Source organism: Neolamprologus brichardi, chromosome 22 (genome assembly GCF_056152115.1).
Source record: "Neolamprologus brichardi isolate AB-2024 chromosome 22, ASM5615211v1, whole genome shotgun sequence".
NCBI lineage: Eukaryota > Metazoa > Chordata > Actinopteri > Cichliformes > Cichlidae > Neolamprologus > Neolamprologus brichardi.
This window is the reverse complement of record NC_142124.1, coordinates 12,765,987-12,789,809: the sequence shown is the minus strand read 5'-3', so window position 1 is coordinate 12,789,809 and position 23,823 is coordinate 12,765,987. Positions and strand designations below refer to the sequence as shown.

Below are 23,823 nucleotides of genomic sequence, written 5' to 3'. Positions count from 1 at the left end.
GTTCCTACACAGCACAGCAAGCTGATATTAGGATTGTCTTCATAGAAGAATGATGGGGTTACTTGAGTAATGATTAGATTTGAGGAGCTCTCGCGGAGCTTTTTCCATTTTGTTTTTACCCAACATATCTAAACTTTTACCACATTCTTCCAGATATAAAATAAAAGTATTTTTAAAAATATGCCATTAAATTCACCCCCTTAGCACAGACTGCGTTCTTCATCCCAGCGGATTCCTGGTGGATACCTTTGCATGCTGCCTTTTAACCCGTCCCTGTAAGTATTAGACTGGTTTTGACCCTCCATGCCTCACTGTGTAAGATTTCAGCTTCTGACCTTAAAAAGAAAAATGAAAGCAAATCGATAGGGCGGGACACATGAATTCCAAAGACCAGCATGGAAGCCAAGCCTGGAGCCCGAGAAGGACAGTCAGGGCTGTGTGTGTCACCATGGGGGCTAACAAAGAAGTGGGGGGAGAGAAAGCCTGAGAAAGCGAGAGAGGGGCTATTAATTAACACTGAACGCTGAAAGAGGTTCTGTCTAGTGTCTCTCGTTTGTGCTGCGAATTTGTTGGAGTCACACAGTGTGGTAATTACCATGTGTGTATTTTAAACTGCAGCGGACTAAGGGAAAAATCTAACGAGTGGACGGGGGGGACCTGAGGTGAAAGCCTTAAAGTCAAGGCTTGGACTGCAGCTGTGCATTTGAGGGAGAAAAAACAAGTCCCACAGGGCACTTGAGAGATTAAGATTCTTCTATACTGCCACAGCGTGGAAACTTGAATGACTGGAGACTAGTTTGGCTTGTTTCATTCAAGCCCGTGCAACCAAGGCTACCAGAACAGCGCAAGGCAAGGTGGGGGGCGGGATGGGGGACGTTTAGGGAAATTTGTGTCTGTGGTGATCGGACCTGTGTGCTTGAAACTTGGATTTAAATTTCAAACTTCTTTCAACTTGGACGTCGACTCCCTAAATGTACAAAGTCATTCTGATGGTCATCATTCGTAGACCTGAAACAGTAGTTGTTTTCACTTTAATATTAAAGCTTTAATATTAACGCGCTGTGGATGACTCTTCTGAAAAAGGTTGTTTCTGTGTTGTCATGTGGCGCATATGTGTGTCTGTGAGTGTGAGCGTATGCACAGCGGCCGACATGTGTACAGTGTGGGTGAGTCCAGCACAGTGAGTGGCTGCCCATCAGTTCCACTAAGCTCAGCGTGGTAATTGGCCGTCTATTGATGGACGTGGCTCCCTCTTCACGCTCCAGGGACCCCGGCTCTTTGTCTGAGGAGTGGGAGGCGACACGCTGGCATGGCACACACGCTTAAAATAGCACATCAAATCAGCCATGCTCCGCCAGTCGCTGCTAACGTGTGGGGCAGATTGGAGGGCTAATGGTGTGTGTGTGTCTGTGTGCGTGTAGGTGTATGTGCGTGGATATGTGGGGGGGTTTTACAGCATGGTATGAGGTCTTGAGCTTCTCTCTAGGGAAGATAAGGGTTAACATGGTTAACTGGAGCTGGTGGTGGTATTTAGTCATGTCCCCCTCTTTCCCTGACCATTTTTCTCTCCTCCCTTTCATTCATCACTCACTCACTTTATTGCAGTGTGGTTTCTTTCTTTCGCTCTTCTTCCGTCTCACTTCCTTCCTCGCTCTCTTTTAGTGTTTCTCCCTCGCTTTTAGTCTCTGTGTCTCTGTTCATGCCCGCAGGGCCCCGGCTCTCTCTCTGTCACTATGTGCAGTGTCCCTGCAATAGAGATATAAATGGGCTGTGAGCGGGGGGTCCTGACTCCTATACCATAAATCTATGCTAACAGCACAACAAGCACGTAAGGAAAGCAGGGGATGGGCTAGGAGGCAAGGAGAAAAAAACAAATGGAGGGGTTGGGGCATCACAATTCTAATACATTTTGAATACATTTTGTGAGATGGAGATTAAACTGAAAATTTCATTCATATTGAGATGCTTATAAAATAGGCTGTACTGGATTATTGCATCAGGATCTCACACCCTCTGAGGTGTAAATTGTTTCGCAGTGTAATGAAATTGGTTTTGAGGGTATTAGTAGAAAGCAGGAAGTTGCCATCATTTAAAACTGTTCATAAGCTGCTAGGAGCCTCGTGAACTCTAATATCAGAGAGTCACCTTGGTGAAATGTTTATTTAAGATGCCAAATGAAGAAATGTTTGTCCCCTCGACTCCAGTTGCATATGCGCAAAAAGCCCAGAAACTTGCAAAACCAGATATAATCTATCGCTTTATTAAGCACGAAGGTGACAAAAGTTTGAAAGAAGCGAAGCACTTTTCCTGTCATTGTGTAGACCTTTTTATTTCTCTACGTGAAGATGTTTTCCTCGCAGTATTATTATTTGAGGCTAAGGTTGCTTTCTTGAATCTTTTACTCGCGTTCTCCTGGGTTTTCATCTCGTAGTGACCCTGCTCACTTCTCCTCGCCGCTTCACAGCTGCCCCAAAATGTCTCGTCTCGCGATTGCGGGGACATTGTGCTGGCAGTGCCTGCTGTTTCTTCAAATGAAACATTTTGAACTCTCTCTCTCACATTTTCTGCTCCTGTCTAAGAAATGTTTTCACACCTCACTTCTCATTGTCTTTTAAAGCTGCTGTAAACATCAGAACAGTAGGATTACGGCTGGATGATGTGTCAAAATTTTCCAGTCGCCCACCCTCAGTCCAACAACCAATGATCACACACACATTTTTTTTTAAAAAAACAATCCCCTACTGAAAAAAGAGAAACTTTGCTGTGTGGTTGTTTTTATTCATAGGTTTTTCCTGGCAACAGCTGAACACCTTGAAATGCATTTTGCCATCTCTCTTTAATAATGACGTGCAGGAGGTCACTCTCTTAGTTTCTTTAGAAATTTTGGGGAGGCCAGAAGTTTCAAAAAGAGGGACTCACACACAGTAACATGAAAACGAATCCATACCAGCTGCTAAAATGAGAACCAGAGAAGCTTTGACAGAGACATTCCCCACTAAGGTTGCCATCGCTTCCCCATTCCTTTAAGCAAATATGCATTTCCTGCCATATTCTTGTTCATAATGATGCTCTGAGAATCTTTAAATGCTTTGACTCTGCCTGCTGTCTTAAAATGAAACCTTGTATTAACTTTCTCTTTACCTTCTCTTTCCAGCAGCCCTATGCTCCACCCCCTCATCCCATGGCTCCTCCCAGCCCCAGCACCAACAGCTGCAGCCAGGGAGGGGCGGAGCAGCTGAGTAAGACCAACCTGTACATCCGAGGCCTGCCACCTGGGACCACTGACCAGGATCTCATCAAACTCTGCCAACCGTGAGTACTGGGAACGATCGTCATTAAATACAATGGTTATACTGTAATTCTTGCCAATAGTATAAATATTTCTTTCATTTACATAATTGTGTTCCGCTCTTGGCCATGCTGTGCTTGTCAAGCATTTATCAGAACAGGTGTACATTATAGATACAAATATGTCCTTCAAATTTTTTACCATATGCACTATTTATAAAAACAAAACATACCCCAGTACAAACTGTTGATTTTTGTCTTTTTTATTTTGTTGGAGTGCTGCGAAGAAAACTAAGCACACATTTACTGTGTCCATAGGAATTAAGAGGCTTAGCAGCAGCGGCCACCTCTGTAAAAGCTGTAGTTTTGGCAGTTTGCTAGTCTGGAACATTTAGGTGTATCAAAACATCACACCAACTGTCAAGAACGGTGATTGAGAAATAATGCTTTGGTGTTGTTCTGTAACTACAGGACCAGGGCACCATGAGTTGACCATGAACTCCTCTGTACACCAAAATATTCTTGATTCAAATACGAGGCCATTTGTCTGGCAGCTAAATCTCGTCCCAAATTTAATCATTCATCAGAACAATGATCCCAAACACTGCAGCAAATCTAAAATAAAATGCTAAAAATGACTCCGACCTTGAGGTCCAAGTCCAGACCTCAACCTGATTGAAATGCTGTGGTTGGACCTTAAGAGAGCTGTATATGAGTAACCGTGGGAATCTGATGATGTTAAACAGAAAACGATTTCTTCAAGATATTACTGCTAAAGATGATTCTGCAATCTAGTGAATCACGGCGTGCTTTTAGTTTTTCACAGGACAGTATGTGTCAATATCCCAGTTGAAACTGTCGTCTTTTAAAAAGATATAATACAACATAAACACGTATAGGTATCCTGAAGAGAATTTATACTAGCTGCAAATCCCAGACATACACCATTAGAACATTGTACTAATGGCTAGCTACCAGTTATAGTTAACCCGCCTAGAATACAGGTAATTTTTACTGTGTTGGATAATCACTCACTTGTTTAACTAGATTAAAAAAAATGTCTGTTTCCTCTTTTTAAAGAAAAAAATATGCATGGCATCTGTGCTTTCAAGCACCTAATAAAGATTCAGTATCTATGTTTCTCTATGTATTTGAAAAAAATATTGTGAGATATTCAAGGTAGAATGCAGGCCACAACTCGGTTATTTGTCATGTAGCAATAAATCCGATCTGTATTCTACATACAGCAAACGGTGTCTTTTTTCACAGGATGACACATGCTTAGACCCAAGCATAGCTGGTTGATAAGCATAGCTGTGCCTGTGTACACAAATGATGCAATCAAACCAAAAAAATCACCTCTAAGAAGAAAATTACAGGCTTGAAATCGGGTCCATGCACACCCCATTAAACTGCAACCAACTCGGTGTCTTTTGGTGTCACACACACACACATACACACGCACACACACACACACACACACACACACACAAAGGTACTCATAAAGCTCTGCCAAATGTTCTTGATAGAGGAAACACACAGACACACACACCTGCTTGCACACAGCTCAATAAGGCCTAATAAAGCCTAGATTGGACCACCTCCCCAAGGAATCACAGACCAAGACCTCATCAAGCTGTAACACACAGCCACACGGGCTTTCTTTTTCTCTGTCTCTCACACAGTCACAGACACACACACACACACACACACACACACACACACACACATAGACACACACAAGCAGCTTTGTTCAGCTTCATTAAACCCTTTTCACTTCTGAAATGGTGAAAAGGGGGTCAAGATCATTAATGGAGACAAGGCCGGCAGATTGTGAAATACAGGCCATGAGCGAGTCTGTCTGGTTGCATAACCTTTTCTTGGACATATTTTCAGAAATGTCCTGGTCAAACTTGGCCAATTATTCAATGATCCTTTGGAGAAAGGAACATGCTGTCCAGTGTGTTTGGTAATGCTCCCAGCAGCCATGTCATAAGTCATGCATTTATTCTTGAAACTGACCCATCGAGATTCCATTAGGCTGAGAGGCGGCCCGATAAGATTTGGAAAAGCACTCAGCATTTTGACATTGGATATCTCCTGCTTTAGCTCTTGCATTCACCCAGTTGCACAGAGTTGGACAGTTTCAATTTCATTTCTAATTCCATGTGATCTTGAATATTTTGAGCATAACTGTTTGGAAGGGCAAACCATGTCGGAGCTTATGTAAAATACCCAGGGAGCGTGCATGTTTGTGAATGTAGATTTGCATTCTAATATATAGCTTTTCTCCACTGTGTTATGAAAATCCACTGACTTTTTGTTACAGCTCGGATCTGCCGTGCTGTCCTCTAGTGGCTGTCCTCTCTTTAAATGCATTTACTCTGCTACCTTCTGCCTCTTTTCTTACATCTACCGTCTTTCACACTTTGTGTATCGCCTGCCTAGAAGCCCCCAAGGTTGCCCGGGGTGTGCTGTGCCAGTGAAAATTCAATGCCACTGAAACTTTAATTAGCCAGACTGTGTTTCAGTGGCAGGCGGGTGGCAGCATTGTAGAAAAGGTCATGCGACTCTTCTGCAGTCTGCGGCACCCTGGGTTCCCCTCAGGTTTTATTCCCCCCCACATGCCCAGTCCCCCTTCAGCACAAAACACCTCCTTTCCTGGCCGTCGGCCCCATCAGCTCTCCCGGGGAGCCTCTGTGTTAAACATAAATGCTCGCTAAATTTGGCACTGTACGTTTAGGAGAGTAAACTGTGGGTGACTTTCAGTCATGTTAGCCGGCCTAGCTGTCGTGCTCTTATGTGTGTACACGGCATCCTGTATCGACCCTCGTGAGTGCTGGAAGTGAGACGGGTCAAAGATGATTTTTAGGTCGGCGTTTGTAGCATCACACACAAAGCAGCTCTTCCCACCCTGGTTCACATCTAGCTCAGAAGCAAACATGCTGCCGCCAAAGTGATGCATTCTTGACACCGGGCCATATCGTAGCTGCTGATTGGAGGCTGCTGAATGCGCCTGAGAGATGCCAGAAAAATAAATGCCTTGTGGTTTTTACCCCGTTCTTGTGAACTCTAATATTTTATTACCAAGATCCTGTCTTTGAGAGCCAGTAACCTTCATCAAGTTCTCTCTCCCAAAATTATGTTCTCATTTAAAATGCAAAACACAGAGGGATTTAATTTTGTGATTTGCACAAATATAGAGAGTCATATAATATGCATATTTCCAAAGTGTTTAATTTATTGATTGCTGATTTAATGGCGTATCTCTATCTTTGAAGACAACACTGTGAATTACAATATTGCAGAAAGACTGTTATCTATGCAGTAAAGACCTATAGTGTGCGAAATGAGGGTTTGGGCATTCAGCAGCAGCGGCATGCTTTCTCTATATAGTGACAGCATTGGATCGTTGTTGGTGCCATTTGTAGTTCTGTTTTGGGGATACTGTACTCACCAGTGTGTTTATGCAGATGATTAGAGACGGTTACAGATATGATATGATTTCCTTGTTCTCCCCTCAGCTCTACGTACTTTAAAAACCAAGACTGAAATTGCAGAGACACAAGTATACAGTTAAAAACAACTGAGGATGCGGTTATTGCAGATGCTAAAGCCAACATTTCTTTTCATTCAGCTACCTCGTTCAACCTTTTTTGTTCCTGGGAGTAAGAATACCAAAGTTCGCAGAACGGTTGGAGTTACATGCTGTTAGATTCGGGTGGGTGCCTAATCTGTTTTATTCAGCTGGCTCTGTGTTGGGTCCTCCACAGCCGTCAGCCTAATATATGGGTGTAGGGAAGAGGCCAAAGGAGTGGAGTGGGGATTTGTTGGCTGAACACTCTGATAGTGAGAGGCCTTCTTTTTTTGCCTGGCTAGCAGAGTGGATGGATAGATGGATGAAGAAACTCAGAGAAGGAATAGCTGTTATTGTGAGAAAAATTCTTTGGCCTAGCCACCAATGTTGAGGCAGTAGGCCAACCATAAGCCCAATACCAACCAACCCAACCAACAAAGCAAGCGCATACCCCCCCAAATCACTTTGGGGTAAACCCGTTTAACCAGCATCCACATTTTTCTTGTTTGCGCTCTCCACCCCGGGCGATGATTAGAAATAGAGGAAGGAGGTAGCTGAAAGAAAAGCTGAAAATAAGAAGGACAGGAATTTCTTCATGAGGTTCTACACCTGGAATAACAAGTACAAAACTGGAGGTATTTTACCTGCCAGCCAAACCCTTGAAAACTGTTTTTCCTTGTTTCTTTTCCCCTTTTCTTCCCCTATTTCTCATTTCGGTTCTCCTCACTCAATTTCAGTCCTGGCCGAACAGCTGTGCCCTCAGTTGCAGTGGGTTTCGCATCCGTGGACTGGCCTGATCTCACAAATAGTCAGCCAAATCAAGAGCTAATCACCACCAATTGCTCAAATAACCTTTCTCGTGTGTGCTGAGGGAATGGTGGAGGGAGACCTAGAGAGGGGAAATGGAGGGAGAGAGGCATGAGATATGCTAAGCACAGGAGGTGAGGGGGAGAGAAGGGAGGGGTGACCCTGGGACCACCTGTTTTTTATGGAGCAGAGACTCAGGCACTCAGTGCCACATTATCCAAAATGACTCTCTGAGGTCCTGTGTTGACATTAGCTGCTTAGCCATCAGAGCTTGCCTGTCCCATGGCTCCATTTCAAAAAACTGACAGAGGGGAGAATAAGTGTGACCAAGGGCTCTGCAGTCCAGCTTCAAAGTCTCAAATTTACCATCACGTCACCCGCAGTACATCTGCATTTAAGCCAGAGAAAAACACTGGCAGATAATATCTTGCTTTTCTATGTTAGGCCAATGAGTAGCAGGAATTTGCATTACAAAAAGAAACTCAAGTATCAAACAACATGGATAGCATTTCAAGGTATGTTGTCACTAGGTTTTATGGACTCTAAAATGTCTATATTTGTATCTTTCTCCATAGTAGTCTGTCTTCTTAATTCAGTTTTTTCCCCTTGAATTGTAAGTGTCTCTTTTCACTTTTCCACCTATCCACCTGGCTCAACTCCTGCCCCTCTTCTGCTCTGTCTTTGCCCCCAGCACCCCATCCTCTCGTCTTTCTGCAGGGTCAGGGTGTGCGTCACTCAGGGTACAAAGAGATAGTGAATCTCTGAAAAGCAGTGACACAACCACAGGAATGCCTAAACTACTCCTACACCTACAGCTTCAAATTGAGTAGAAGCATCTGCTATTCTTGGAACCAGAATCCTTCACACCCACTTTTTCTGTCTCTCTTCCTCTTTCTCTCCGTAACACTCTATTCCGCCTCTCCAACTTCTATACCCTTTCATTCTCGTTCGCTTGGTAACATCTCTTTATCATGTTAAACCCTCCACTTCTCTGCTCCGGCACAAGTGACACAATCATTTTACTGGCCAAGCCAAACTGGCTAAAATACTACACCTCCTTCCTCCCCGAACATCAATTTTAGAGCGAGGGCGAGCAGAGAAGTTGATTTGGCCTTAGGCTGTATTTTTGAATTATTTATACTCCCATTACTGTATACATGACACATAGACAGTTTGCCTATTTAGAAGCTGAAAAGATCTGCTCTTCCAGTTTTACACAACAGCTGACACTTTCAGCAGAGTTATTTTCTTAAATAGCGTTTTAGTAAGACTTTAGATTCAGATGCATTTAGGTTAACAGAAAATGCCTTCTCAAAAAATGTCTGGTTTTCTCTAGCTGCACTTCACTTCAGTTTAAGTATACCAGCAACCACAGCAACAGTGTAGTCGTTGCCCGTCTCCACACGCTGCATTGCCTTTTATCTGAATCCAGCTGTACAGGGCGAGAGAGTTTTTAAGCTCCAGCAGAAGCAGCAACAGGGTCAGTTGTACAAAAAGACTGATTGACGTAAGGGACAAAACCTGAGATCTCTGGACTCTGCTTCGTGCTACCTCTTTCTTTTCTCCTTTTCACTCTGCTGACTTTCCTTTTGAAGCAATATCTAGAAAGCAGAAGCCGCACCAGCACAGATGAGATGTGTTCATTTGTGCGTGTCAGACAGCAGTGCACGGCATGTGGGTTTGACAGGTTGGACACTTCCAAACAAACACAGGCAATTCTGCAAGGCTGGCTCTGAAGAAGGCCAGCGTACGTGTGTGTGTGAGAGAGCTGGAGAGAGGGAGAAATGGTAACTAGCAACACTCAGGTTAATGCCTCCTGTTGCTACTTACTGTTGCCCTTGTCTGTTCTTGATGCACACTGTCAGTCAACACAAACTACCTGCTTGTTTTTTGATTTTCCCAGGCTCAGATCTGGATTTGTGCATCTGGTTTTTGGTGCACATTCTTTCTGCTCCAGTATTTTTAACTCTCGGGCTTTGAAGAGTGCATTCAACTGAACAGGCCACTTACCAAAGAGTTAAATTAGAAGTTTAATATGATACTTAAATGTATATTTTAATTATGGAGGTAAAATTTACTCCTCTGCAAACACTTGCCAAAACAGGATAGAAGTGGGGCGGAAAGCACTCGCCAACCATTTGGAGAATAGATATTTTTCAATACTTCGGTTACGTTTGCATAAAAGTAATAAACAAGGGTAATCAGTAGAGTAGCTCTGTCCACAGCTACAGCTAAATGTATTTTAATGGATTGTTAATGTGACCCCATTCAACACCCCTACAAAGTTTCATCAGAATTTATTCAAAACTTCTTTGTATAAGATCTTTGCAGACAGAAAGATGATATGCATGCACACACCCAAACGCTGCCAAAAATATAACCTCCTTGGCAGAAGTAACTTGTCTTAACTAAAGTGTTTGATGTCCAGAGGTGGTTGACTGCCTTGCCTTTAGCTTAGCCTACATTTGTGAATCCAAGATTACACTATGATGTGCTACCAGTTCATCACAATCAAGTGTTTTATAACCGTGGAACAACCCTTCAGAATACATCAAGTTATTTTTTGTTTGGCACTCTTAACCACTGGCTTTATACCAAAGTTTTGCACTGGCATACTCAACTACAGTCCTAAATATCTTTTTTTTTCTTTTTACTAAAAGTGTGCCCCCTGAGCAAAATCTTTCACACTCTACATGCAACTTTAAAATCCCTTATACAATATCTTTTAAAATTCAAAGAACTTATTCTTTTATTCCTCTTCCTGCCGTTATAAATCAAATCTATGTGAATTACTTTTGCAAAGAACAGCAGGTAGAATTAATAAGTATCAAAGGCTGGTAAATGAATTCCATTTATCCTGAAATATATAATTTTTTGCAAAATTTTGAATTTTATGTCAATTTAATATTAGAAAAAAGGTAGGTGAATGATTATTCATGAGAAAGTTGCACAGCGAGACATAAATGGAATGCTGCTGCATTCAATTCAGCACGCTGATCCAGTCTCATCCAAAATGACACAGAGTAAATTGTGGGAACAATTTTCCCAGTGGAACCTCTACGAGCTGATCTGAATTTTAAAACTTTCCTTTATTGAACATCCCTTAATGTGAAAATGAATTGTTTTAAATTTAACTCTGTAACAATGAATTCTGAACATATGCTAAAACTTTTAAATTACCTCCTTTTCCTTTATAAATTACCTCACTGGCGCCCGGCAGCTTCATTTCTGCTTGCAGCTATAATCCATTCTTATTATTGAGGGAGGTGAGTAAGTTTGAATGTTTCTAATCAACTTGTCATCCATTTTAGATGCCAGTTCATTAAAAATAAAATCCCATCAGTAACAGAAATGGGCAAAAAAGTTAAATCACAATGGTTGATGACAGCCAGTGACCACAGCGTGTGTGACCACAGCCAACTTCAGCAGATGGGTATGATGACATACGCTGGCCAAACACTTTAGCTCCATTCTGTTGAAAATGAATGGACTTTATCATTATGTTGTTTTTCGTCTAACAAATTATGAAGCTCTATTACCTTATGATGCCTGATTGTTAGATGTTGTGTACTACTGCCAGTTTGTTATTGGCCAAAGAATGTGATATTTGTAGGAGCAGGAGAAAAAAGAAAAGAAAAAAACACTACAAACAGCCAAATTACCTTCCATTCCAACATCCTTCCTGCATTTAGAGCTGTTAAGGGTTCGGTAGGAAACATTCGCCAGTTTACTGCAAACCCGCCAACAAAACTCTGGGGAATCCCGGCACCTAAAAAAAAAAAAAAAAAAAATTAAGTGATTCTGCCAAGAAAAAGATTGACTGCTGAAGCCAGAAGTGGAATTATCCAATTTGTTGAAGCTTTTTTGATTTATCGCTTCTCATCCTTGCCAGCGCAGTGTTTTGATGTTTAAATTTTGTAGTCTTTGTTTTTCTGAATGATTTTTTTGACATTGTTTTCATTTAATAAGCGCATTGAATCAATGTTATACTGTATAGATGGAGAGGGTAAAATGCACATTGTATCTGCTTAAGGCAAAAAAAAAAAAAAGAAGAGTGTTGAAGCGCAACATTGCACTCACTTTGCATTGGTCACGGTTTTCATGCGTTTCCATTTACTTCAGGGATCATGAGAAGTCACTGATGTCATTTCACTAGTGTTAGGGCTTAACAGCATTATGAGTCATGAGAGGGTTACCTTTTCCCTTCTCACTGGATCTTTATTATTTGTGTGTCCTGTCTCTAATGTCCAATTCTGAGTGTCTGAATGTTTTCTTTTTACTTGTACATGTCTTTATCTTTATCATCCTTGAATGTTTAAATGAACGATTAGCCGTGTACATGCTCTCTTAATGTTCATTCTTCTGGAAACTTCTCTTTTCTAAGCTTACAACATCCCTTAGTTTACAACTGACATTCAAACTCTTTGCCACATTTTGCAGCATAAACAGGAGGCCTAACCTCTGAGCTGGAGATGTGTGAGCTGTGGGACACTTAAGCTGCTACAAGGGGACGGTCAAGGGCAGATGCTACATAGTGCTTGTATACAGCATGAGAGTTGTAGTGATTGTCAGTGACCGGGTAGGATGGATGCATGCTTTCATGTTCTTTACACCAGCTTCTGACCCTACCACCTGACTGTCCCAGCAGATCAGGGACCAAGAGATCAATTTTGTTGAGCCTAAAAGCATAGAGTTGCTGCCATGTGATTGGCTTATAAGATATTTGCATTATTGAGCAGCTGAGCAAGTGTACCTAACAAAGTGGCGTACTATTCTCTCTCGTCTTTTAATGACTCGTGTTCTCGAAGGCTTAAGTGCTCGCATGTGATCTTTGCCCAAGATTTCCCGTTTTCATCTGTCATCCTCTTTATGTTTGGTTCTTTCTTACATCCTGTTTTTCTTTTTTATCTTTGATGTAAGACTATAAAGAAGGCGCGCTTCTTTCCCATCTTTTTTCACCCATTCTGCCCTCTCTGTGCGTCTGCCGCAGTGACACCTGTCTTTTGAATTACCATCAAAGACTTAACAAAATAAAATGTGCTGTATAAAACTATATGTAATGTTGTTTTTCTTAAATAGGTGTAATTTTACAATACAGTATGTCCATATATTCTTACTGATTACTGGAAAAATAACAAAATAAGACGGAGAAAACTGCTTTTTTTGTAGTATCCATCCTTCTACTTGTGTTGTGTTATACTTTGCTGTTCAACTTCAAGCAGATGTTCGTCAAGCCAAATTCACAGCTGCTAAAATTTACTATGGCGGGACTCATCCTTAAAAATATGGCTGTTCAGTCAGCTGATTGTTGCCCGTTGCTGGAAATTAGCGGAGTTAATGTACTCAAATGCTGCTGTGTGCAACTCACAAGGGTACTAATATGGCATCATCATTACACATATTTAATAAGACAGTGTGCTTTTTAAGGTTAAGGAAACCCTCGGGGTAGTATTTACTGCTCAGAGGAAACAGTAAATCTGGATAGTGGGTGTCTCCTGCATCTGGTTTTACATGGGAAGAACCCTCACTGCTCATATTTTTTTCAGCTAGAGTATCTATATTCTAATTAATTGTATAAAGGCCTGCAGAGATGATAAAATACAGTTACTATTCTCCATAGTGTGCCTTTGCACCTGCCCCAAGTCCCTACACAGGTTCTCCAAAGGTGCTGAACAAGCCTAAAAAAAGAGTGTTGCTGCTTTTAAACAATTTTCAGCTGATTTTACTCCTTGCTTTTCCAATTTATTTTTGCTACTTTTCCTTTGTTCTTGATCAAACAGTGCCGCCCAGTATACACAAGTAGTGCATATGTTCAAGTCTTCATATGCATGCACAGATGGGCTATCATATGCCGTTATAGTAGCCTTCATTTGCACAGAAAAAGAAACGCATACTCACAACTCACCAACCTTTGGCATAAAGACCTTCTGGGAGTGCAGATGTGAGGAGGTTGTCCCACATCCAAGTTCAGGTTTCACCTGCCTGCTATTCAAGGCAGTGCTGTGTTGTGTAATCGTGCAAACACACAGTCACTTTGTAAAGTGTGTCAAGAGGCAGAGGGCAAGGTCTAAGCACAACACTTGGGTGGTCCATCCACCCGTTCCTTTCCTGTGCTTTTGTACGTACCACACTGACGTGTTGTGGTTCTGGGCAGCTCTCTGCCTGCCCACGTACAGCAAAGAGACACTTCACTTTCTCAGCTCTGATGACGGAAATGGAATACGCCTGGATCCTTTCATCCAGCAAGAGCGAGAAGAAAGAAAGAAATGCCGTTCTGGGATGTCTCATGCACATGCAGCTGCCCTCTAAAAAAAAATGTAGCTCAGCTTCAATTTTATCACATTTCCAGTGCCTAGACAGCTGTCAAACGAATGACATGTTTTACATCAACCACAATTTGTACATTTTCATCAGCCTAAAATAGCTCGTAAAGCCTTTGTTTTATAGGCAGTTTTATTTCTGGTGTCTCTTTTTCTTGGGGTTGATCCGATGTTGCATCAGAATGATTGCCATTGTATTTCTATTAGGAAGAAGGAGGGCAAAGAGAGACAAAAGGAGAGAAATAAGGATACAGTACAGGAAAGAGAAATGGTAGATGGTAGAGAGACATTAAGACAGAAAGAGAACAAGTAAGAGAAGAAGATTTGTAAGGAGGGGGGGAGGGCCGAAGGCCAGCAGAGTCAGAGATAAGAGGCTGGAAGAGTGATTGAAATAGGATTAGTGGAGACAGGCTCTGCATCCCGGCCGCAGCATCACAGTGTTAAACCTGCGCCTCACAGGGACTGCCTCTGTCACATCAAAGCCTCCCCAGGCTTGCCTGGCAGAGAGGCGAAGGAGCCTCCAGCAGGGTCATCCACAGCCCCACACACACACACACACGACACATATATGACCATACTGATCACATTCTTCATCCATTTCCAATATGTTTCCATTATGGGCCTGAAGCTTGCTCCTTCCTTCTTGCCTTTTCATCTCCCTGCAGTATCTTTGTGGCGTGTATTTGGACCGCGGATAGGATCCATTGATGAGCCATCTTTAACATTTAATGAGGCAAGCAGTGATGAGTTGGCATTGGAAAGCTACTGTCTCCTGCTTCCCCAGAGTCCAAACAAAGTTTTAATGAGAACTTTCCCCCAATTTGTGCCAAAAGCGCAGCGCTTTTTAACTGCTTCCCAGACTGAAAGCATACAAAAATGTTCACGCAAGTACTGAAGGAGGGCAGACACCTAAGTGCACATAAACAAATAACAATCCCTTTCATATACTGTAGTGTTTGGCGGTAAATCAGCACAAAATCAGTACTATGACGTAAGAATGAATATAATCACTGGTAAGGCTGGCCGAGTAATAGGCTCTCAGCGACTAGCCGAGTCCATCGCCAGTTTTTTATTTTGGGGGTTTAAGTTTTGCTCCTTTAGTGTTTAATTCAGTAAAAAAAAATCACCTGTAAAATAGTAGAAACAGCAATAGGACCTGGCAGCTGGTGTTAGACACCTTCTTATTCCGCTGAAATATTCCTTTCGCAAAGGGCAGTGACTAAATTACAGTTGAGATGTCTTTAGTGACTAGTTACGATTTAATATTAACTAAAGCTGTAAAGAAAACCAATAATTCATATTTGAGAACTAGACTAAAGCTCTCCATGTAGTTTCACATCCTTATTATTTCAGCACGTGTTACCCCCGCCTTCAGCAGGTTCTAAACTGACTGAGGGTAGCTAGGAAATTTCGACACATTGCCTCAACTGACTATGTGGTTATTGACATGCTGCGTCTTGAATGCTTATTTAATGTTCTAGTTTAGTTAAAAGTTAGGCTTTTTTAATTTTGAAGATGTTTGCTGTCGTTAAACGATTCAAATGACTTGAAATGTATTAGTAGAACACAAAGGTAATTCCCACCTACTTCCTTTATCAATACTTAATTATCAAATCTAAATTTGTATCTTTAACGTGCTACAAAATTACTTACAGCTTTGTAGCTCAGCGAATGCTGAAGGCACTTGCCCCAGCTCTCCACATTCACTAATCAAGTGAAAACTCCTTGTTCCATGTTCATCTTGTGTGCTTATGCTTGAGAGTGTCTCGGTATGATCAAACGCTGCACCTTAGTCCCACTCTGTTGCAGTAGATTATGAATCCCTATGGCTAAAATGGCCTGTTTATCTGCTGAAGAGAGACAATCCACTGATTGGTGAGTGCTGTCGCTCTGTGTGTTTGTATGCGTGTATGTGTGTGTGGGTGTACTCGTGTGGTATCTGTATTAGTGTGTGCGAGCTGGTAGTTTTCCTCTCGGAGCTCATCAGTTCATATCCACCACCCATCCCACCGCAGCATGCAATAAATAGAGTCTCCGCCACTCGTTGAGAAATGGCACAATTATCCCCTGCTGGTGAAATATGGGCCGGGATGCACCACTGCTTCTTTCCTACAGAATATGTGTGAGTGTATGTAAGTGTGTGTGCACAGATGCAAGTGTGTGTGCACAGATGCAAGTGTGTGTGCACAGATGCAGTGATGAGGGTGGCTGTTTTTTGTCCTTTGTAGTCTTTGTGATTTGCTTTTGACATACAGGGAATTGTTGTCACTTACATATCAGCACACATGCATGCATGTAGTATATCTCCGCATGTACATTAGTGCTCACAGTGCAGCATATTGCAGTTTTAGCTGAGACAAGCAGATAGAAGATCTTGCTGTCTGTCAGTCAGGAAGGTCAGTCTTTCTATTTCAAAAAATTCCTTGCAAGCCACTTTGCATATAGACCCGTGGAATAAAGAAATACAATATATTTTTGCTTTTGCGTGGAGCTGCATCAGTGACATGTAAGCTTATAAGCATACCGTAGGTGTCTTTATGCAGTCCTGCTCCTTTGGCAATTTCAACTTTTGTATTGGATTTTCACAGGTCCAAATAGGCTCCAGCATCATACACGTTTTATATTTTTTATGAATAAGTTATATCACAAATTCCAGTTACAGAATCTGCCAGAATACGGGGAGTCTAGAATTTATTCACTCATTTACAAACATAGCGGTGAAATTTGGTTATTTTCTTGGGTTCTTTCTTTCTGAAAGGGAGCTCTGAGACGATAGATACACCAAAAGACCCGAATTGTTATGACAATTGCTGCCAATTGTGTTGTTTGCACTTGTTTAGAAGCTCAAGGTGTCCCTGAATTAGCTAGACCCAAGAATCTAGACATTATTTTAATATTAAATGTTCTTTTATTAGCTAATTTTAAGTTAAATGAAACATTACATTATCAGAGACCTTTTCTGTCTTCACTGTCTTCATTATGAAAGGATGCATTTTTGGCTCTAGCAATTAAATACATTTTTATTACTTGTGGCAATTCTGTTTATTTCTTATTTTTTATTAACCAACTCAAAACGTGACTTTTAAATCATTTAACACCACTTTCAATTTGGCATTTAGTGCCCCCCCCCCCTTTTGCAGTGGAGTACAATTTTTTTTTTTTTTTATTGTAACGTATTCGGTACAGCTGCTCTGAGGGGCCCAGTGGTGTATGTTCATTCACTCTGAAGCCAGAGTCAACAGACAGTTAGCTTAACATAAAGAACAGAAGCAGGAGGGGCTACTGCACTGTACTGTCTCTGTCTGAAGGTTACATCATATCACCCTACCAGCTTCTCTAAAGCTCATTAAGACGTATCATTATTCCTTTGAGTCACCTTTGATTTAAATGTGTTCGCTTTATAGTTTTTAGATTTCAAATAAATTCATTAGCAACACATGAATTTTACTTTACACCAAAAGAGCAACCTTTAGGACCGTTTATTGCACTTGCATGCTTGTAGACCTTTTATAATGTTCAGTGACTCTCTGAAATGCCAAAGGGCTGCCCATTCATTCCAAGTCAGCCATACACATAATTGTATTAACCTCAAGTGATTTCTCTTCCCAGTGGCTTTTGACATTTCTGTGACTTTGCAAATTTCTCGTTGTAACTAAATGGCAAAGTATAGAAAATAAGGCAAATATATTAACCACAGGTTGGTAATCCAAATGAACTGTCCCACCAGGCGAAGGTCCTGTGGGTTATTACGAGTGTAAAACGCTAAATTTGATTTCTCTGTCTTTACAGGTATGGGAAAATAGTGTCAACCAAGGCCATTCTGGATAAGAACACTAACCAGTGCAAAGGTAAGTGTCTAGTTTTTGTGCCTTGTTTAAGTGCATTGACTGTCACTCTGTGGGTGTGCTGTCACAGGAGCCACAGTCCAAACCTTTTTGTAAATTTCAGACATCGGCCGAGAAAGGTGCACATGGTAAATCAGTGATCTGGTGAGAAAAAGGATCTAGGTAAACATCTTGCTCTTGGAGGCGCTGGCCTGCTTCAGAGGATGATTAGGAAGGGAGCCACACTCTTAGCCTTTCCCTATCTCTTCCTCGATTTCCTGCTTTGTCGTACGGATGACAATCATTTGGAAAGGGTGTTTCCATTAGTATCCGCGCAGTAATGCGAACATGAAATAATGACATTACTGGCTCATTTGAAATTGTTTCTGGGGCACACATACTACACACAATTACATGCTTGAACATATGCAGCCAATTAGTGGGCTAACAAGCAAGCAAAGATTAGATAAACTTCAGTTATTATCTTTGTCAAACTCATCTTCTTAGAACCTTGGTCAGCTGCCTTACAAGGCTGAAAATACTTTTTGAGGAATCAATTTTTTAATGATGAAGACCAGTGAAGTCTTAAGTGAAGAAATTGTGAAAGAGAAGAGAATATAGAGGGATGAGGGAGGGGAAAGGAAAAAAAAAAAAGATTAGTGTGCTACTTGCCCCGAGGTGTCTGGCAGCACTGTTTAAGAGCTATTGAAGTTCCATCAATACTTTTAATTGCTTTTTGTGGTTTCCCGGGCTCTGAAGTGTGGCCTTTCAAGGTGAAGCTGCCTTCTTAACCCTGCTACACACATGAGTATATCCTGCTGGGCATGGTCTGGGTCAAAATGTTGAGGAAAAGAACCTTTGCCTTTTAGAGGATAGGGAAAAAAAGGCTGATTATCTTGGCAGGTCCTTTTTGTGAGTTCGCCTGGCCATTAAAGACAACACTTGGATGCCTGTTAGTAGCAAGGATATATCTACAGGTCACAGGACACAGAACAGAGTGGATTAGAGGGGACAGTGAGAGGTATAAAAAGAGGTGAGACAAACATCTTTGAATCTTCTTGGGTTGCGAATAAAAGAAATTAGATGTTTAGTGTTGTCCGTGTCCGGCTGATCTGAGTTATGTACAACACTAAAAAAAAAAAAAAAAAAATCATCCCAGCTTAGGACTGTGTTTTGTGGGAGACAGCATTTCCCATAACTCACCTTCCTGGAATGCAGGACTGCTGAGATGCCAAAAAGCAAATATAAGCAGACTTATTTTATGAGTGGAAAGGATGGTCCTGGTCTACACCCAGACACAGAGAGGTAGAGGGATACAGAAAAGATGTGACGAAGAAGAGTGTGAGGACGAAGGGCTTAGTAACCTTGAAGAGAAAATTACAGTTCTTTAGTGTTTGAAAGCCAAATTGAGGTGAAGCAAAGCTGCACAAAAACAGGATTTTTTGCAGTTTTTTGCTTCCCATTTCTGCCTGGGCATCTCTCCCACTAACTGTTGTATTCAGTTTTATATATATATCTATGTCAAACTACAACGTGCATGATCTTAGTGCACTTGAACACCAAGACCTTATAACATTGTAGAGAGGATAAAACATACGTCTGTTATAGTATTATAAGTGGTACTTTTTAAATACATAGATATTTATAATTACAAATGTATTTTTTAAAATATAATTTATTTTATTACATATTTATTTATTGATACTGTCATTTACTTATTTCTTTTATGTGCAATGGAAAATCTAAACCCATAAGATGCCCTGCTGCCAACCTGTTGACGGTGCACCTCACCTGTGACAGCTCTAACCTCTCCATAACCCTGACTTGGACAAGCATTTAAGAAAATGGGATGGGATAGAATGGCTAAATGTATAACTATTTTAATTTATTTATTTTTTTGGAGTGCAGCAGTTCTCTTTGATTTTCTTTGATCAAATACTTGGCGATGGTAGGGACAAGCATCTCCCAAAAGGTGAGCAGCTATCAAAGCGCAAGCGATCCAGGCAGGTGCACTGAAGCCCGATGGGCTGGCGTCCGCTCCTCGTAACAAATCGAAATCGGCACACAGCCCCGATCTGGTCACGGCTTGTTTCCATTCATCTGACCCCCTGTATCTGACACTTGTTTAAATGTCAGGATGGTGGCTTACCTTCACTGTGCTGCCATCACGCAGCTGTCTCTCTCTCTCTCCCTCCTGTCTGTTCGCCTTCTCCATCTCCTCTTCCCTCTTTTGTGTTATCTGTCTTTAGCTCAGCTCAGTGAGTGCACTGCCAAAACCATGTGAAAAATGGGCTAGAGAAGAGGTCAGTCATCTCTGAGAGAGTGCTATTAAGAGAGAATCAGCCATTGGAAAACCAAGCTAGTAACAGACCTTGTACTTGCTGACTAACATTTGGGTGTTTATATTTTGTCAAAGAGTAAAATGTTCTTCATAACAGTCTAAAATAATTATGCTTTTGTATATACTGTACAAAGCATTGCAGAGACTAACGACTAATTTATCAGTTAATTAACAAAGACTTTAGATTAGTTACCACTGGATTGTTTACACTGATAAAAAAAAATGGCTCAAACGGCAGAGTTACCTGCTCATATGGCAAAAAACTTTAAAACGACTCAACCTTTTGAGAGCTCAGTGCTGTATGTCAAGCTGCCAACTGTAAGCACAAATATGTAATTTCTAAAAATGAAAGTATGAACCAGTAAAGATGACGATGGTGACGTAGATGATAGTGACTTGTGTGGGGGGGCGACCGTGGTTCAGGGGGGTGGGAAGCTCATCTTGTAACTAGAAAGTTGCCAGTTTGATCCCCAGCTATATCTGTCTTGGTCGTTGTGACCTTGGGTAAGACACTTCACCTACCTCCTGCTGGTGATGGCCAAAGGGGCCGATGGCGCGATATGGCAGCCTCGCTTCTGTCAGTCTGCCCCAGGGCAGCTGTAGCTACAACTGTAGCTGCCTCCACCAGTGTGTGAATGTGAGAGTGAATGAATAGTGGAATTGTAAAGCGCTTTGAGGGTCTCGAAAAGCGCTATATAAATGCAATCCATTATTATTATTATTATCATTGTGTGTCCAGCACATCGACAGATGTTTGAATGGATTGAGATCTGGGAAGCTTGGAGGCTAAGTTAGTGCCTTAAGCCTGTTATTGTGCTCCTCAAACTACTCCTGAATTGTTTTTGTTTTATGGCGGGGTCCATGATCCTGCTTAAAGAGGCCACAGCCATTGGAGAATACCATTCCCATGAAAGCGCGTACATGCTCTGGAGCAGTGTTTCCGAACCTTTTAGCCACGGCACATATTTCACGTTAGAAAAATCACACGGCACACTACCAAACACAAAATGTCACAAAAAACATATTGATAATTTTTCCTCGCGTACCATGCATAGTAGAATTGGTTTGGTTTGTCCCCAGTATAGCTTTTTTGCTTCCTTCTGACCACTACTCATACTCATTCCGACCCTTCATCTGGGTCGGAATTTCTCCAGGACCCAGGTCAGATTGACTACTTTTTCTTTCAAATATTTATTTATTGCTATTACGCGCTGCATTGTCTCACTCACAGCATGACAATAATGTAATTTCTTCTTGGTCTTCTTCTGTTTTACTGGCAGTTAAACAATTCATTTAATCAGAGCAGGTAGTTGTACTGCCCTCTAGTGGAAGAGAATGTAATTGTTCTGCCCGTTACTCACGTTCTTCGCTAACCAGGTGGAACCAGATAGTCTTCCACGGCACACCTGATCATTTCTCACGGCACAGTGGTTGGGAAACACTGCTCTAGAACAATGCTTAGGGAGGTGGCATATGTCAAAGTAATATCCACATGGTTGGCAGAACCCAAGGTCTCCCAGTAGAACATTGCCCAAGCCGTTACACTGCCCCTGCTGACTTGCCTTCTTCCCATAGTGCACTCTGGTGCCAGGTGTATCCTAGGTATGCAACGCACCCTGACGTCATCTAGCCATCACGATTTGTCCCTTGTGAAGTGCGCTTAAATCTTTATGCTTTCCCCTTCTTCCTGCTTCTAACACATCAACTCTGAGGACAAAATGTTCACTTGCTCCCTAATATATCCCACCCACTAACAGGTGCCGCAATGAAGAAATAATCAGGGTTATTCACTTCACTTGTCAGTGGTCATAATGTTATGCCTGATGGGTGTACACTGATGACAGGGAAAAGTTTGGTGGGTGAGCTGCTAATGATGCACGGATTTATTCACAAACCTCTGTAATGACAAGCTCAAATAAGCAGGTCACAAGCAAGTAGCCCTAATAAGAAAACTAGTAATCTCTTAACAACACAGACACAGGGGCAGGGATAGCTCAGTAGGTAGAGTGGTTGCCCCATGATCGGAAGGTCGGGGGTTCGACTCCACTGAACAGCTACCCCGAGGTGCCCCTGAGCAAGGTACCATCCCTACACACTGCTCCCCGGGCGCTGCATTGGTGGCTGCCCACTGCTTCACTGGGTGAATGGGTTAAATGCAGAGGAGTAATTTCCCTACGGGGACTAACGCATACACGTACACATTTACACAGTGCTTCCCTTTAATACCCCTCAGGAAAAGTGGGTTTGGGCACTCAGTTTTTCTCTTATCAAGCAGCACATACTTGGAATACAGCACCCACAGAATTAAGGAACATGATGTTCTTTACTTTTTTCTTTAAATCTAAGTGCTTATTGGACAATCAAGCAAGTTGTGATGATTTGCTTGCATGATGAGCTTTCCCTGAATCTATTCATAATACCTAAATGTACATACTAGCTTTGCTTGATAATTCTTTAAGAAATGACTGTTCCACCCTATAAAAAAGAGTGATTTTGAGCTTAAGACAAAAGCTTGGTAGTTGATATGTGAGATGGAGTGCTGAGTGTGGGAGTGGAGGCTGTCTGTTGTGGTAATGCAGAAAAACAGAGATGATGCTTTGTGTGCTTACAGGTCAGGTGTTTGGGAAGTGTGTAGTTACCGTGCATAGAAAAACGAAGCAACACGGGCACCTAACTAATGTGCACATATGCCTTGTTTCTCCACAACCGTACATCTGTATATACATTTGCCCTCAGTAAATGAGTGTGCACTGTAAAGTACTGCAAAGCCTTGTTTGAAGTACCACATCATAAAAACTACACTCCAAGACCATGTAATATACCTCTCCCACGCACTCAAACACAAAGGGCATACTCACACACACACCGAAAGACTAATGGTACCCCCGCACTCACTCCCCATCCATTTGCCTGAGGTGTGTTCGACTCTTGCAGCAGCAGTGGCTGCGCAATAGATCTATCAGTCCTTTTCCTAACTTCACAGCATGTGTGCCTGCGTGTCTGCCTGTTCTGGCTGCTCTCCTCCACCACCTCACCACGCAGGCCTTTCAATGAGCCTCTCTATCTTCCCAGCGCTGACTCACTCCCTCACTGCCTCCCTTGCTCGGTGAGACACTCACACACACACACACACACCTGTACTCTTACAAGAGTGCACAACAGTTGCATGTAAGCCGTGCGTTCCGATAAATGCACGCACATGCTTTGGATGTAGCCCAGTTCAGAGAGGAACAGGAAGTTGTGAAAGGGCTTTAGGGTTGTCAAGAGCTGCAGGTAAGAGGAGGCATTCAGCTTTTCATCTCTCTCTCTTTCTCTCTCTCTTGCTCTCATGCACCTCCGCACTCTCACTCTGCTTCTCCTTCTCTCTTCATCTCTGTTTTTCTCTCCCCCTCTCATACTCCATCTATATATCTGTCTCTGCACTTTCACATAAACTGTAGAAATACAGCAGAGATTTGGGCTTTACATCACAGATGGAGTGGGGGATTGAGAATGGCAGAGAGAGAGGGAGAAAGGAATAGATTGCGAGAACCCAAAACCGCTCATTTGCCATCCATGCCCACAAGGGCCTCTTAAAAGGCAGCGGCGGCATTTGAAATAAAGCAGGGCTGACCGAATGGAGACATTTTATTTTTCCTGCCAGAGCCCGGAGGCAGAGGAAATGAC

At 42.1% G+C, this 23,823-nt stretch overlaps 1 protein-coding gene across 2 annotated transcripts in view; it reads left to right on the top strand.

Moving 5' to 3' along the window:
* Positions 1–23,823, top strand: part of LOC102779055 (RNA binding motif, single stranded interacting protein) — a 299,444-nt gene that overhangs the window by 128,593 nt on the left and 147,028 nt on the right. For both annotated transcript variants that reach the window (XM_035906432.2, XM_006788037.2), the window contains exons 4-5: positions 3,155–3,312; positions 17,782–17,840. In XM_035906432.2, coding sequence (XP_035762325.1) covers positions 3,155–3,312; positions 17,782–17,840 — 217 coding nt within the window. The remainder of the gene's footprint in view (positions 1–3,154; positions 3,313–17,781; positions 17,841–23,823) is intronic.